General features: G+C 47.8%; 1 protein-coding gene across 4 annotated transcripts in view; it reads left to right on the top strand.

Moving 5' to 3' along the window:
- PUF60 (poly(U) binding splicing factor 60) overlaps positions 1-17,114 on the top strand; it is a 64,877-nt gene that overhangs the window by 16,238 nt on the left and 31,525 nt on the right. For 2 of the 4 annotated variants that reach the window (XM_075352730.1, XM_075352729.1), the window contains exons 3-4: positions 13,642-13,731; positions 14,158-14,208. In XM_075352730.1, coding sequence (XP_075208845.1) covers positions 13,642-13,731; positions 14,158-14,208 — 141 coding nt within the window. The remainder of the gene's footprint in view (positions 1-13,641; positions 13,732-14,157; positions 14,209-17,114) is intronic. The other 2 variants (XM_075352733.1, XM_075352732.1) reach the window with 1 other exon arrangement.

Below are 17,114 nucleotides of genomic sequence, written 5' to 3'. Positions count from 1 at the left end.
TTTCATCAAACAACTGACAAACAAGTGGAATAAAACGCGATCAAAAAGACATGTATAAATAAAAATGGTGATGCTGAAAACATCAACTTGTCCCGCAAAAAAACAAGCCGCCATAGAGCTGCGCTAGCAGAAAACTACCGTAAAAAGCTCCAGCTCTCAGACTACAGCAATGCAAAAACTTTTTTTTATCTTATAAAATGTCTATGTTGTAAAAGCGGCAAAATGTAAAAAATATATAAATGTGTTTATCGCTGTAATCGTACTGACCTGAAGAATAAAACAATCGGATCACTTTTACGGCACGGTGAACAACGTAAAAAAAAAACAATTCCTGAGTTGCTGTTTCTTCTTGATTTTGCCTCACAAAAAGTGGAATAGAAAGCGATCAAATAATGTTATGTGACCCAGAATGGAACCAATAAAAACTCCAACTCATCCCGCAAAACGCAATCCTCACATGACTGTCGGCAGAAAAATAAAGAAAATATAACTTTCAAAAGTCAGTGATGGAAAAAAAAAACATTTTGTAAAAACAAAAAGTTTTTAGTGTAATAGTCGACAAACCTAAAAACCCCCCAATATAAATCTGATATTGCTGTAATGTTACTGACCAGAGGAATAAAGCCGCCTAATCACCTATACCGCAAGATGAACAGCATAAAAAATAAAGCCAATTCTTCACCTGCTGTTTGGTTCTTTCTGCCTCGCACAGATCACAGTACAGCGCGGCTCACATTTATCCTGCACTCTATGCTGAGCGCTTACACTGGGATTAAGTGTAAATCTCTGAAAAATGTGATTCAGACAAAATTACCAACAGAAAATTCACTGTAATTGGGCAGAGGGAGTCAATTTGACCTCACGTCTGGCCTGTGGTCCAGCAGTGTCCATCTTTTTGCGGGTCTTTTTATGTGCAAACAAAAGTGCGGTCATCAACAGTTTTGTTCACCTTTAGAAAAGATTGACCCTGCTGAACAAAGGCCAAACAGAGTCCGGAGTAACTCTGCTGCCTCATTAGTGAATGGATACGTTGGGGGTTTCACCTGAATCACGTATCTCGGAGATGTAGATGGAAGCCCCACTGTAAGCGCTCAGCGTAGAGCACAGGATAAATGTGACCTGATCTGAAATGTTCTGTACCAAAATCACCACCAAATAGCATTCACCTCCACCTACAAAAACAGTCCCCACTCAGGTCTGTCATCTGTTAATGGAAATATAGGGGGGGGTGGTTCCATGTTACTGGTAGCACAAAGGCTCTGGAAAAACCCTTCTGAGCCCCACAATGGGCTTAAACCAGTTAACATCCGCATGCTTGGCATTGTTATGAAGAAAGCCCATTTAATTTATAGGGTACAGGTCTCCAAAAGCACAAGCTGGGCACTATGTAAAGGCACTACTATGCACAGGGCATTACAAGTGCTTATTTGTGATTTGTTGTTTGTTTGTTTTTTTATATTCTACAATATTCACTGCGTTTGACACCATGGGTTTTTCCCAGAGACTAAATCATGCCTACACCCATAGATGAAATCCCAGAGGGGTGTAATTTCCAAAATTTGGTCACTTGAGGGGGTTTTTGTTCTGGCACTTAAAGGCTCTGCAGATGGAGTCCACAGACTATTAAAGGAAAATTTGTTCTCCAAAAATCAAATGGCTCCTTCCCTCCCTAGACCTGCGGTGCGGCCAAACTGTACTGTACGGTCACATGTTGGGGTATTGCCATATTCAGGAGAAATTGTGTAACGCATTATGGGGCCTTTTTTTTTACCTATTCCTCTTGTGAAAATTGGAAATCTGGGGTTAGTACAACTTTTTAGTTGAAAAAATGTCATTATTTTTTGTTCACCGCCTAATAGTATAACATTTTGTGGCACACCTGTAGTGTCAATATGCTCACTGCACCCCTGGGTGAATTAATTGGGGGCTTCAGTTTGTATAATGGGGTCACTTGTGGGGGTTTCAGCTGTTCTTGCCTCTCAGGGGCTCTGCCAATGTGACCATTCCAACTCAATCTGCCTCCAGTATGGCACTCCTTCCCTTCTTCACTTTGTACTGCGCCTCTAAAGTAGTTTCCACCACATATGGGGTATCTGTGTACTCAGGAGAAATTGCACTATAAATGATGTGGTTCATTATCTCCTGATACCACAGTGAATTTGAAAAATTTGGGTTAAAGCAACATTTTTAACCACAAAAATTGTTTTTTTTTTTATTTTCATGGCTCAACGTTTTAAAGTTCTGTGAAGCCCCCGGGGGTTCAAGGTTCTCAGCAAAAATGTAGATAAATTCCTTAAGGGGTCTAGTTTCCAAAATGGTGTCACTTGTGGGGGAGCTCCACTGTTTAGGCACCTCGGGGTCCCCAAACACGACATGGCATCCGCTAGTGATTCCTGCTAATTTTACACTCAAAAATACAAATTGTGCTCCTTCTCTTCCGAGCCCTGCCGTGTGCCCAAACAATCAATTTACACCACATATGAGGTATCAGCGTACTGAGGAGAAATTGCTGAATAAATTGTGTGGTTCGATCTTCTGTTACTCTTGTGACAGTGCAAAATTTGGGGCTAAAGTAATATTATTGTGGGGGGAACAAAAATCCCATTTTCATTTTTTTCCTTCCAAGTTGCTGTGAAGCCCCTGAACGGTTTATAAGCTTCTTGGATGTGGTTTTGAGCAGTGTGAGGGGTGCAGGTTTTAAAATGGGGTCACTTTTGGGTATTTCCTGTCACTTCAAATGTGATGTGGTCCCAAAAAAAAAATAAATTTGTAAATTTTGTTGGAAAAATGAGAAACTGCTGATAAACTTTGAACCCCCACAAGTGACCCCATTTTGGAAACTAGAACCCTCAAGGAATTTATCTGTAAAAAGGAATTGAGCCGTAAAAATAAAAAAAAATGTTGCAAAAAACGCCAAATTTTTCAAATTCGCAAGGGTAACGAGATAATGCACCATACAATTTCTTGTGCAATTTCTCCTGAGTACGCTGATACCCCATATGTGGTCAAAAATGACTTTTAAGGCGCAGTACAAAGTGAAGAAGGGAAGGAGCGCCATATTGGAGGGGTAGATTTAGCTGGAATGGTTTGCGAGTGCCGTGTCACATTGGCAGAGCTGACGCCATGGCGTTTTTCCAGAGCCTTTGTGCTACCAGTAACGTGGAAGCCCCCTATATCTCTGTTAACAGATGATGGACCTGAGTGGGGACTTGTGTTTTTGTGGGTTGAGTTGAATACTATTTGGTAGTGATTTTGGTACAGAACATTTTGGATCAGGTCACATTTATCCTGTGCTCTGTGCTGAGCGCTTACATCAGGGTTTCCATCTACATCTCTGAAATACATGATTCAGGTGAAACCCCTGATGGATCCATTCACTAACGAGGCAGCAGAGTTACTCTGGACTCTGTTCATCCTCTATTCAGTGGTCTCCATCTTTTCAAAGGTGAACAAAACTGTTGATGACCGCGCTTTTGTGCATGCCTAAAAAGACCCGTAAAAAGATGGATACCGCTGCAACACAGTCAAAGTGACCCCTCTGCCTCATTACAGTGAATATTCCCAGTGTAAGCGCTCAGTGTAGAGCACAGGATGAATGTGAGCCGCGTTGAATTGCGATTTTTAGAGACAGACTGACCAAATCAACAGGTGAAGAATTGGATTCATTTTTTACGCTATAAAAGTGATAAAACCGTTTTATTCTTCGGGTCAGTACGATTACAGCGATACCACATTTATGTTTTGCTGCTTTTACACCATGAAAACCATTTTCTAGAAAAAAAAATAAAGTTTTTACATTGCTGTATTCTGAGAGCTGTAACTTTTTATTTTTCTCCTGATGGAGCTGGACGCAGCCTGTTTCTTGCAGGCCCGGATGACGCTTTCAGCTGTCATTTTCGTCTATATATGACTTTTTGATCGAGTTTTATTCCACTTTCTTTTTGTCAGTTTTATGATGGAAAGACAGTTGTTGTAACTTTTTTTAACTTAGTCTTTTTATGGGACACTTTTCAGTGATCTGATCACTGATTTAACCCGCTGCAGAGCAGCAGCAGTACTAACACTTTTTCCTCGCGTCCATCCAGCATGGTGTGTGAGGCGATCTGTAGCTGGGTGACCCGGGGTCGTCACAATGACAGTGATTGGGTCCCTGTGATCGCATTACCGGGACCCGGTCACCTAGGAGAGGTAAGCGATTTATCTCTCTGCCTCACGAATGCCGCAATTGCATTGATTGCAGCATGTAGGGGGTTAATCTTCCGGGAGCGGCGCAGGGACCACTCCTGGCAGTAAGAGCCGGGTCCTAGCTGTAAGATCAGCCGGAGACCCGTCGGAAATTGCAGGGGTGCAGCTCAGGAAACCCCCGTGATCAACATTAACGGACCACTAACATGAAGTCCACTATGTCACCAAAGCACAATCCCAGAATCACCGGGATCCAGAAGCTCCAGAGTTATGACCTCAAAAAGTGACACTGGTCAGAATTGGGGAAAAAATGGCCGGGGATGAAGGGGTTAAGAGGCGGCTTTCTCCTTGCATTGCTCCCAAACAAGCCATACTCCTCCTGACGTTTTCTAATTGACATTTCACATGCTGAGGCCTTTAGCGTCTGAGCTGTAGCTCTTGGGTTACAGTTTCTCGGTTTACTGTACTATCTGACCTTGGGGTGTAGTTTCTGGCTCATCCGCTCCTGGCAAGATTCTCGCCTCTTCTCGAATATTCTCCACTTGTGAATATCTTTCCCAGCCTCTAGTAATGGACTGTTGTTTGGAAATTGTGTTTTAACCCTTCCTAGAGTGATGCGCAGCAACAATTGCTCCTTATAAGATCATTGCTGATGTCTCTCCTTCTTGGCATTGAATTAATACATATGTGTGAATACATACGACCAGCAAACTGCCAGAACTTCTGCTTTTATAGAGGTGCTGACACTCGCTGATGAACAGTTGTACTGCGTCCTGATTTGTATTACTATAGAATTCATAGAGGGTGTACTAACTTATGCTCATGACTGTGTGTGATGGTTGTGGCAGGATAGGAGCGATCGCCTTCGTGGTCACATATCGTGTATAATGGGGTTGTTTCTTTCAGATGCTGCGGCCCGCACCCTTCTGCCGGGGCTGGGACCTGGCAGACATTGTAAGGTCAGGACTCTGCTAGAGGAGACAGATTGAGTGGAGATTGGTCTGATTGCATAGAAATTGGTGAGAAATCTGTTCAATCTGTAAAGGCAACAAAACAGTATATACACGAGATACAAACCGGCTGCAAAACCTCAGGACGGTCAGTGCCGTGCAACGCGACGCAACGTATTCCCAGCTCAGGACGATCAGTGCCGTGCAACGCGACGCAACGTATTCTCAGCTCAGGACGAACTGTTAGATTGAATTATTACTGATCTCCGTCCACTATCGGCACACGACATATGGGTCTAACATTGTGTGGATCTTATCATGTATCTCTGTATACAGGGAGCTCCCCCTAGTGGTGACTGCAGACAGGATCTTATCATGTATCTCTGTATACAGGGAGCTCCCCCTAGTGGTGGCTGCAGACAGGATCTTATCATGTGTCTCTGTATACAGAGAGCTCCCCCTAGTGGTGACTGCAGACAGAATGTTATCATGTATCTCTGTATACAGGGAGCTCCCCCTAGTGGTGACTGCAGACAGGATCTATCATGTATCTCTGTATACAGGGAGCTCCCCCTAGTGGTGGCTGCAGACAGGATCTTATCATGTGTCTCTGTATACAGGGAGCTCCCCCTAGTGGTGACTGCAGACAGGATCTTATCATGTGTCTCTGTATACAGGGAGCTCTCCCTAGTGGTGGCTGCAGACAGGATCTTATCATGTATCTCTGTATACAGGGAGCTCTCCCTAGTGGTGGCTGCAGACAGGAGCTTATCATGTATCTCTGTATACAGGGAGCTCCCCCTAGTGGTGGCTGCAGACAGGAGCTTATCATGTATCTCTGTATACAGGGAGCTCCCCCTAGTGGTGACTGCAGACAGAATCTTTTCATGTATCTCTGTATACAGGGAGCTCCCCCTAGTGGTGGCTGCAGACAGAATCTTATCATGTATCTCTGTATACAGGGAGCTCCCCCTAGTGGTGGCTGCAGACAGGATCTTATCATGTATCTCTGTATACAGGGAGCTCCTCCTAGTGGTGGCTGCAGACAGAATATTATCATGTATCTCTGTATACAGGGAGCTCCCCCTAGTGGTGGCTGCAGACAGAATCTTTTCATGTATCTCTGTATACAGGGAGCTCCCCCTAGTGGTGGCTGCAGACAGAATCTTGTCATGTATCTCTGTATACAGGGAGCTCCCCCTAGTGGTGGCTGCAGACAGGATCTTATCATGTATCTCTGTATACAGGGAGCTCCCCCTAGTGGTGGCTGCAGACAGGATATTATCATGTATCTCTGTATACAGGGAGCTCCCCCTAGTGGTGGCTGCAGACAGGATCTTATCATGTATCTCTGTATACAGGGAAATCCCCCTAGTGGTGGCTGCAGACAGGATCTTATCATGTATCTCTGTATACAGGGAGCTCCCCCTAGTGGTGGCTGCAGACAGGATCTTACAATGTATCTCTGTATACAGGGAGCTCCCTCTAGTGGTGGCTGCAGACAGGATCTTATCATGTATCTCTGTATACAGGGAGCTCCCCCTAGTGGTGGCTGCAGACAGGATCTTATCATGTATCTCTGTATACAGGGAAATCCCCCTAGTGGTGACTGCAGACAGGATCTTATCATGTATCTCTGTATACAGGGAGCTCCCCCTAGTGGTGGCTGCAGACAGGATCTTATCATGTATCTCTGTATACAGGGAGCTCCCCCTAGTGGTGGCTGCAGACAGGATCTTATCATGTATCTCTGTATACAGGGAGCTCCCCCTAGTGGTGGCTGCAGACAGGATCTTATCATGTATCTCTGTATACAGGGAGCTCCCCCTAGTGGTGGCTGCAGACAGGATCTTATCATGTATTTCTGTATACAGGGAGCTCCCCCTAGTGGTGACTGCAGACAGGATCTTATCATGTATCTCTGTATACAGGGAGCTCCCCCTAGTGGTGGCTGCAGACAGGATCTTATCATGTATCTCTGTATACAGGGAGCTCCCCCTAGTGGTGGTTGCAGACAGGATCTTATCATGTATCTCTGTATACAGGGAGCTCCCCCTAGTGGTGGTTGCAGACAGGATCTTATCATGTATCTCTGTATACAGGGAACTCCCCCTAGTGGTGGCTGCAGACAGGATCTTATCCTGTATCTCTGTATACAGGGAGCTCCCCCTAGTGGTGGCTGCAGACAGGATCTTATCCTGTATCTCTGTATACAGGAAACTCCCCCTAGTGGTGACTGCAGACAGGATCTTATCATGTATCTCTGTATACAGGGAGCTCCCCCTAGTGGTGACTGCAGACAGGATCTTATCCTGTATCTCTGTATACAGGAAACTCCCCCTAGTGGTGGCTGCAGACAGGATCTTATCATGTATCTCTGTATGCAGGGAGCTCCCCCTAGTGGTGGCTGCAGACAGTATCTTATCATGTATCTCTGTATACAGGGAGCTCCCCCTAGTGGTGGCTGCAGACAGTATCTTATCATGTATCTCTGTATACAGGGAGCTCCCCCTAGTGGTGGCTGCAGACAGGATCTTATCATGTATCTCTGTATACAGGGAGCTCCCCCTAGTGGTGACTGCAGACAGAATCTTATCATGTATCTCTGTATACAGGGAGCTCCCCCTAGTGGTGACTGCAGACAGGATCTTATCATGTATCTCTGTATACAGGGAGCTCCCCCTAGTGGTGACTGCAGACAGAATCTTATCATGTATCTCTGTATACAGGGAGCTCCCCCTAGTGGTGGCTGCAGACAGGATCTTATCATGTATCTCTGTATACAGGGAGCTCCCCCTAGTGGTGGCTGCAGACAGGATCTTATCATGTATCTCTGTATACAGGGAGCTCCCCCTAGTGGTGGCTGCAGACAGGATCTTATCATGTATCTCTGTATACAGGGAGCTCCCCCTAGTGGTGACTGCAGACAGGATCTTATCATGTATCTCTGTATACAGGGAGCTCCCCCTAGTGGTGACTGCAGACAGTATCTTATCATGTATCTCTGTATACAGGGAGCTCCCCCTAGTGGTGGCTGCAGACAGGATATTATCATGTATCTCTGTATACAGGGAGCTCCCCCTAGTGGTGGCTGCAGACAGGATCTTATCATGTATCTCTGTATACAGGGAGCTCCCCCTAGTGGTGACTGCAGACAGTATCTTATCATGTATCTCTGTATACAGGGAGCTCCCCCTAGTGGTGGCTGCAGACAGGATCTTATCATGTATCTCTGTATACAGGGAGCTCCCCCTAGTGGTGGCTGCAGACAGGATCTTATCATGTATCTCTGTATACAGGGAGCTCCCCCTAGTGGTGGCTGCAGACAGGATATTATCATGTATCTCTGTATACAGGGAGCTCCCCCTAGTGGTGGCTGCAGACAGGATCTTATCATGTATCTCTGTATACAGGGAGCTCCCCCTAGTGGTGGCTGCAGACAGGATCTTATCATGTATCTCTGTATACAGGGAGCTCCCCCTAGTGGTGGCTGCAGACAGGATCTTATCATGTATCTCTGTATACAGGGAGCTCCCCCTAGTGGTGACTGCAGACAGTATCTTATCATGTATCTCTGTATACAGGGAGCTCCCCCTAGTGGTGGCTGCAGACAGGATCTTATCATGTATCTCTGTATACAGGGAGCTCCCCCTAGTGGTGACTGCAGACAGGATCTTATCATATACAGTGTCTTCCGAAAATATTTGGCTTCCTCAAATTTTTCCCACATTTCAGGCTTCAAACATAAAGATAAAATTTTAATGTTCTGGTGAAGAATCAATAACAAGTGACACAATTGTGAAGAGGAAGGAAATTTATTGCTTATTTTAAACTTTTGTAAAATAAATAACTGAATATTGTGGCGTGCAATATTATTCATCCCCTTTACTTTCAGTGCAGAAACTCCCTCCAGAAGGTGATTGAGGGTCTCTGAATGATGCAATGTTGTCCTAAATGACTGATGATGATACATATAAGCCCCTGTGTGTAATCAGGTCTCCGTATAATGCCCCTGCTCTGTGATAGTCTCAGGGTTCTGTGTAAAGCGCAGAGAACATGATGAAGACCAAGGAACACAACAGGCAGGTCCAGGATACTGTTGTGGAGAGGTTTAAAGCCAGATTTTGTTACAAAAAGATTTCCACAACTTTAAACATCCCAAGGAGCCCTGTGCAAGCGATCATATTGAAATGGAAGTATCATACCACTGCAAATCTACCAAGACCCGGCCGTCCATCCAAACTGTCATCTCACACAAGGAGAAGACTGATCAGAGATGCAGCCAAGAGGCCCATGATCCCTCTGGATGATCTGCAGAGATCTACAGCTGAGGGGGGAGAGTCTGTCCATAGCACAACAATCAGTCTACACTGCACAAATCTGGCCTTTATGGAAGAGTGGCAAGAAGAAAGCCATTTCTCAAAGATATCCATAAAAAGTGTTGTGTAAAGTTTACCACAAGCCACCGGAGACCCCAAACATGTGGAAGAAGGGGCTCTGCTCAGAGGAAACCAAAATCTAACTATGTGGGCACAATGCCAAACGATAAAAGCAACACAGCTCATCACCCTGAACACACCATCCCCACTGTCGAACATGGTGGTGGCAGCATCATGGTTTGGGCCTGCTTTTCTTCAGCAGGGACAGGGAAGATGGTTAAAATTGATGGGAAGATGGATGGAGCCACATACAGGACCATTCTTGAAGAAAACCTGTTGGAGTCTGCAAAAGACCTGAGACTGGGACGGAGATTTGTCTTCCAACAAGACAATGATCCCAAACATAAAGCAAAATCTACAATGGAATGGTTCACAAATAACTGTATCCAGGTGTTAGAATGGCCAAGTCACAGTCCAGACCTGAACCCAATCGAGAATCTGTGGAAAGAGCTGAAAACCGCTGTTCACAAACGCCTCTATCCAACCTTACTCAGCTCCAGCTGTTTACAAAGGAAGAACGGGCGAGAATTTCACCTCTCCATGTGCAAAACTGATAGACACATACTCCAAGAGACTGCAGCTGTAATCGCAGCAAAAGGGGGCGCTACAAAGTATTCACTTACAGGGGATGAATAATATTGCACGCCCCAATTTTCAGTTATTTATTTTTTATAAAAGTTTAAAATAAGCAATAAATATCGTTCACCTTCACAATTGTGTCACTTGTTGTTGATTCTTCTCCAGAAAATTAACATTTTTATCTTTATGTTTGAAGCCTGAAATGTGGGAAAAGTTCGAAAAATTCAAGGGGGTGAATACTTTCACAAGGCACTGTATCTCTGTATACAGGGAGCTCCCCCTAGTGGTGGCTGCAGACAGGATCTTATCATGTATCTCTGTATACAGGGAGCTCCCCCTAGTGGAGGCTGCAGACAGGATCTTATCATGTATCTCTGTATACGGGGAGCTCCCCCTAGTGGAGGCTGCAGACAGGATATTATCATGTATCTCTGTATACAGGGAGCTCCCCCTAGTGGTGGCTGCAGACAGGATCTTATCATGTATCTCTGTATACAGGGAGCTCCCCCTAGTGGTGGCTGCAGACAGGATCTTATCATGTATCTCTGTATACAGGGAGCTCCCCCTAGTGGAGGCTGCAGACAGGATCTTATCATGTATCTCTGTATACGGGGAGCTCCCCCTAGTGGAGGCTGCAGACAGAATCTTATCATGTATCTCTGTATACAGGGAGCTCCCCCTAGTGGAGGCTGCAGACAGGATCTTATCATGTATCTCTGTATACAGGGAGCTCCCCCTAGTGGTGACTGCAGACAGGATCTTATCATGTATCTCTGTATACAGGGAGCTCCCCCTAGTGGTGGCTGCAGACAGGATCTTATCATGTATCTCTGTATACAGGCAGCTCCCCCTAGTGGTGGCTGCAGATAGGACCTTATCATGTATCTCTGTATACAGGGAGCTCCCCCTAGTGGTGGCTGCAGACAGGATCTTATCATGTATCTCTGTATACAGGAAGCTCCCCCTAGTGGTGACTGCAGACAGGATCTTATCATGTATCTCTGTATACAGGAAGCTCCCCCTAGTGGTGACTGCAGACAGGATCTTATCATGTATCTCTGTATACAGGGAGCTCTCCCTAGTGGTGACTGCAGACAGGATCTTATCATGTATCTCTGTATACAGGGAGCTCCCCCTAGTGGAGGCTGCAGACAGAATCTTATCATGTATCTCTGTATACAGGGAGCTCCCCCTAGTGGTGACTGCAGACAGGATCTTATCATGTATCTCTGTATACAGGGAGCTCTCCCTAGTGGTGACTGCAGACAGGATCTTATCATGTATCTCTGTATACAGGGAGCTCCTTCTAGTGGTGGCTGCAGACAGGATCTTATCATGTATCTCTGTATACAGGGAGCTCCCCCTAGTGGTGTCTGCAGACAGGATCTTATCATGTATCTCTGTATACAGGGAGCTCCCCCTAGTGGTGGCTGCAGACAGGATCTTATCATGTATCTCTGTATACAGGGAGCTCCCCCTAGTGGTGGCTGCAGACAGGATCTTATCATGTATCTCTGTATACAGGGAGCTCCCCCTAGTGGTGGCTGCAGACAGGATCTTATCCTGTATCTCTGTATACAGGGAGCTCCCCCTAGTGGTGGCTGCAGACAGGATCTTATCATGTATCTCTGTATACAGGGAGCTCCCCCTAGTGGTGGCTGCAGACAGGATGTTATCATGTATCTCTGTATACAGGGAGCTCCCCCTAGTGGTGGCTGCAGACAGAAGCTTATCATGTATCTCTGTATACAGGGAGCTCCCCCTAGTGGTGGCTGCAGACAGGATCTTATCATGTATCTCTGTATACAGGGAGCTCCCCCTAGTGGTGGCTGCAGACAGGATGTTATCATGTATCTCTGTATACAGGGAGCTCCCCCTAGTGGTGGCTGCAGACAGAAGCTTATCATGTATCTCTGTATACAGGGAGCTCCCCCTAGTGGTGGCTGCAGACAGGATCTTATCATGTATCTCTGTATACAGGGAGCTCCCCCTAGTGGTGACTGGAGATAGGATCTTATCATGTGTCTCTGTATACAGGGAGCGCCCCCTAGTGGTGGTTGCAGACAGGATCTTATCATGTATCTCTGTATACAGGGAGCTCCCCCTAGTGGTGGCTGCAGACAGGATCTTATCATGTATCTCTGTATACAGGGAGCTCCCCCTAGTGGTGGCTGCAGACAGGATCTTATCATGTATCTCTGTATACAGGGAGCTCCCCCTAGTGGTGGCTGCAGACAGGATCTTATCATGTATCTCTGTATACAGGGAGCTCCCCCTAGTGGTGGCTGCAGACAGGATCTTATCATGTATCTCTGTATACAGGGAGCTCCCCCTAGTGGTGGCTGCAGACAGGATCTTATGTATCTCTGTATACAGGGAGCTCCCCCTAGTGGTGGCTGCAGACAGGATATTATCATGTATCTCTGTATACAGGGAGCTCCCCCTAGTGGTGGCTGCAGACAGGATATTATCATGTATCTCTGTATACAGGGAGCTCCCCCTAGTGGTGGCTGCAGACAGGATCTTATCATGTATCTCTGTATACAGGGAGCTCCCCCTAGTGGTGGCTGCAGACAGGATATTATCATGTATCTCTGTATACAGGGAGCTCCCCCTACATTTTCCTTGTATGTCTGGCTTGTTGCGCTGCTGGATAAGGGTGTAGTGTGTCTTATGCCGGGCCTTGTTGCATATATCTCTGCTGGGTAAGGTGCAGGGCTGGACGGTGTAGTGCGTCTCCCATGCCGGGCCTGGCTGTGTATCGGGCCTGGCTGTGTATCGGGCCTGGCTGTGTATCGGGCCTGGCTGTGTATCGGGCCTGGCTGTGTATCGGGCCTGGCTGTGTATCGGGCCTGGCTGTGTATCTCGCTGCTGGGTAAGGTGCAGGGATGGATGGTGTAGTGTGCGTCTCTAATGCCGGGCCCTGCCGTGTATGGGGGCCCTTGCCGTGTATGGGGGCCCTTGCCGTGTATGGGGGCCCTTGCCGTGTATGGGGGCCCTTGCCGTGTATGGGGGCCCTGCCGTGTATGGGGGCCCTTGCCGTGTATGGGGGCCCTTGCCGTGTATGGGGCCTTGCTGTGTATCTGGTGGCGTCTATTGGTCTCGTACTGTGGGGAGAAGCAGCCAGGCCTCCGTCTGTTCTTGCTTCTGTAAGTACGTACCCCCCGACCATCATGTCAGATACGTAATTAGCTCATTGTCACTAAACCCAGCACCAGAACCTCCTTGGGCTTCTCCCGCTTCTATTTTATAGACTCCCCCCAGTGCTGGACGACCACCGTGAGTGGGACAGGTGACCCTCCTGACCCAAGCCCTAGAGAGGTAAGGTGAGGGCGCCCTGTAGCGCAGCGTGCCGGGACCGAGGCTTGCACTGCTGGACGTGGAGACGTATCGCGGCCCCCGCCGGTGCCCCTCTGGAGTGCGTGCCCTTGTGCTGATGTCTGCCCGTCTCGCCCTCTTCTCATGTTTTGTTTATGGCTTCTTCATAGGCGAAGAAATATGCAATGGAGCAAAGTATCAAGAGCGTGTTGGTGAAGCAAACCATCGCCCACCAGCACCAGCAGCTCACCAACCTCCAGGTACGTGGCGCGCGGTCTCGGTCCGGGGCCGGCGGATGCCGGGCACACACTGCACTGCTGTTACGCCTGTGTTTTATTTCCTCCGTATTTTATGATTATCGTGATGTGGAATATTTTTGAGAGTGAAGCTCTGTGACTCCGAGAGGTCCTCTCCCCTCCCCCGATGGGTGAATGCCACGGCCACCTATAGTATTGTATGCGGATTGTTTTCCTCCCACAGCCATATGCTCCCCATCCCCGGTCCCTCCAACCCCACATGACGTGTTTCTGTCATCTACTAGTAGCCAGTAGGTCCCTCTCGGAGGAAAACGCAGCCCCCCATTGTTTCTACAGGTTCTCTGTTACTTGTGTCTACTTGAATCTAGAGCAGAGAACGGAGTGCACAGAAGCGGCAGCCGACTGAACTCTGTCTTTACTGTCTTTCAGATGGCAGCAGTGACTATGAGCTTTGGAGATCCACTCTCACCTTTACAATCGGTCAATAGAAATATTCACTTCTTCTGGGGCACCGTCCTGTGTTGTGGGAGGGGGGTGGGCTGGTGTGGATACCTGTGGAGGGAGGGGGGGGCTGTGGTGTAAAATCCTGTCATGAGCACCTTTTTTAGAATTGTAATCAAGGTGGAAGGTAAGGGGTTAACACGTTACGGTGCCGTCACTCTGCAGATGTAGGAGAGAAGTGGTGCACGGCAGCGGTTATCACCGAACGTCTCCATTACCCATCATTAGTGTTCGTCTATGGTGCAGGGGCGAGGAGGGGGCAACTTATTCTTCCCATCATGTCGTAATAGTACGGGGGGAACAAGGGTCTGCACTGCAATGTATGTCAACATGAAGATGTATAGTGCAGGGGGAAAGGAATCTGCACCCCTATATTCAGAACCGCGCAGAAGTCTTTGACAAGTGTGTGCCAAACGCTGCAGAGTCAGAAGCTTCAGGTGCAAAAGGGTTAAAAGTTTGTTTTCAATAATCAAATACAAAGACACTAAAGAACAGAAAATTGTAAGATTAGAGTCCACGAAGGCCAACAAAGATACACATATATACAACCTCTTCCCCCCTCAAATTGTGTACCTTAAACTGACTAGCAAGCAATCTCTAATAAAACACATCAATGAGATTGATGTAACCAGCACTTGGTGCTGTAAAAAGTCCAATAGTCTTTAATTCGTGGCCAGCTCCTCACAACCTCCATTCTCTGAATCCGGTGACCACCCATCTCCTCCGTATTCAGTGATCGCCCGTTGCCTCTGTCCTCAGTATTCGGTAACCGCCCGTCTTCTCCATCCTTAGTATTCGGTGACTGTCCTTGTCTTCCATCCTCAGTTTTTGATGACAGCCCCCCCCTCCCACCTCACACTATCCAATGACTACCCATCACCTCTATGAAAATAGAGTGAAGGATTGAATTAATCACCTAGGCAGGTTAACAATGCAACAATTTTTGATGACTGATATCATGACTGTAGCGTGTGTATCCATCTGCAATCTCTATAGTCCATCCATGGGTACCAGGACCTGGTCACAGCAACAGCTCCTTGCCCCTCTATATCACCACCAACTACATCCAAACATGTGTCTCCTCGCTTTTCTACCTCTTTTGGGATCAGCCCCCTGGATGACAACAGTCGATCACAACATTTGTTTCATCTAACTCCAAGAATGAATGAGACCAGTCAGCAGGATTGTGTATCAGAGAGGCCCCCTGGAAAGGGGAGCAATAGACACAACCTCCCCACCAGGACAATAAATCTTACTGCAGGCCTTATTACATTAGCGTCCATGGAGACAAACTAGGATTCACACATTTACAACACCTTCCCCCTTCAAATTGTGTACCTTACACTGACTAGCAAACAATCTCTAATAAAACACAACAATGATATTGATGTAACCAGTACTTTATGCTGTAAAAAGTCCAATAGTCTTTAGTTCATGGCCAGCTGCTCACAACCTCCATTCTCCATATCTGGTGACCACCCATCTCCACCGTCCTCTGTTTTCGGTAACTGCCTGTGGCCTCTGTGCTCAGTATCTGGTGATTGCCAGTCTCAGTCCTCAGTATTCTGTGACTACCCGTCGCCTCCATCCTCAGTATTTGGTGACCGCCCATTGCCTCTGTCCTCAATATTTGGTGACCGCGAGTCGCCCCCATCACTTCTTGTCACTTGTACAGTATTTATTATTTCCGGTGTATGAGGTACCAATTTTACTATATGGGTGATGGTGATCATCATTTTTATGTCATTTACTGATACTGAAACAGCAGTGTAGGAGGCTAAAGCTCGGTGAAAAGCAGCCAAACTCTGTCATAGAGGCGAGGATGTAGAAGACTATTACGTCTCACAGGTTGTACAGCAGAGCAAGACTGAGCGCAGGAACCAGATACAAGTGCATCAGCGAGCGGTCTCCCAGGACCAGGTTCACAGCTGCTGGCGTCTCACAATGTGTTCAAGTTTTCTGAAGAATCGTCAAAAATGGGCAACATTGAGGCAGTGACCGGCCAAGAAATCCCGGCAGACTTTTATCATCTGGTCCCATGAGGAGACGACTTCCACAGCCGGACAATGAACCCCAACATCCAGCCGATGTCACTAAACGTGGAGTCCAGGAGGGGATGACCCGAAGAGCCCCGATCTCGCATCATCCCGTCTGTCTGGGATCAAAAGTCCAGAAGCATCCGCACGAGCCTCGTAGACGGGAGAATGCGCACGGGCCTGGTACACGGGAGGATCCGCACGAGCCTCGTACACGGGAGGATCCGCACGAGCCTCGTACACGGGAGGATCCGCACGAGCCTCGTACACGGGAGGATCCGCACGAGCCTCGTACACGGGAGGATCCGCACGAGCCTCGTACACGGGAGGATCCGCACGAGCCTCGTACACGGGAGGATCCGCTCGAGCCTCGTACACTGGAGGATCCGCTCGAGCCTCGTACACTGGAGGATCCGCACGAGCCTCGTACACTGGAGGATCCGCACGAGCCTCGTACACGGGAGGATCCGCTCGAGCCTCGTACACGGGAGGATCCGCTCGAGCCTCGTACACGGGAGGATCCGCTCGAGCCTCGTACACGGGAGGATCCGCTCGAGCCTCGTACACGGGAGGATCCGCACGAGCCTCGCACACGGGAGGATCCGCTCGAGCCTCGTACACGGGAGGATCCGCTCGAGCCTCGTACACGGGAGGATCCGCTCGAGCCTCGTACACGGGAGGATCCGCTCGAGCCTCGTACACGGGAGGATCCGCTCGAGCCTCGTACACGGGAGGATCCGCTCGAGCCTCGTACACGGGAGGATCCGCTCGAGCCTCGTACACGGGAGGATCCGCTCGAGCCTCGTACACGGGAGGATGCGCTCGAGCCTCGTACACGGGAGGATGCGC

Source organism: Anomaloglossus baeobatrachus, chromosome 6 (assembly GCF_048569485.1).
Source record: "Anomaloglossus baeobatrachus isolate aAnoBae1 chromosome 6, aAnoBae1.hap1, whole genome shotgun sequence".
NCBI lineage: Eukaryota > Metazoa > Chordata > Amphibia > Anura > Aromobatidae > Anomaloglossus > Anomaloglossus baeobatrachus.
This window is presented reverse-complemented; position numbering and strand designations above follow the sequence as displayed.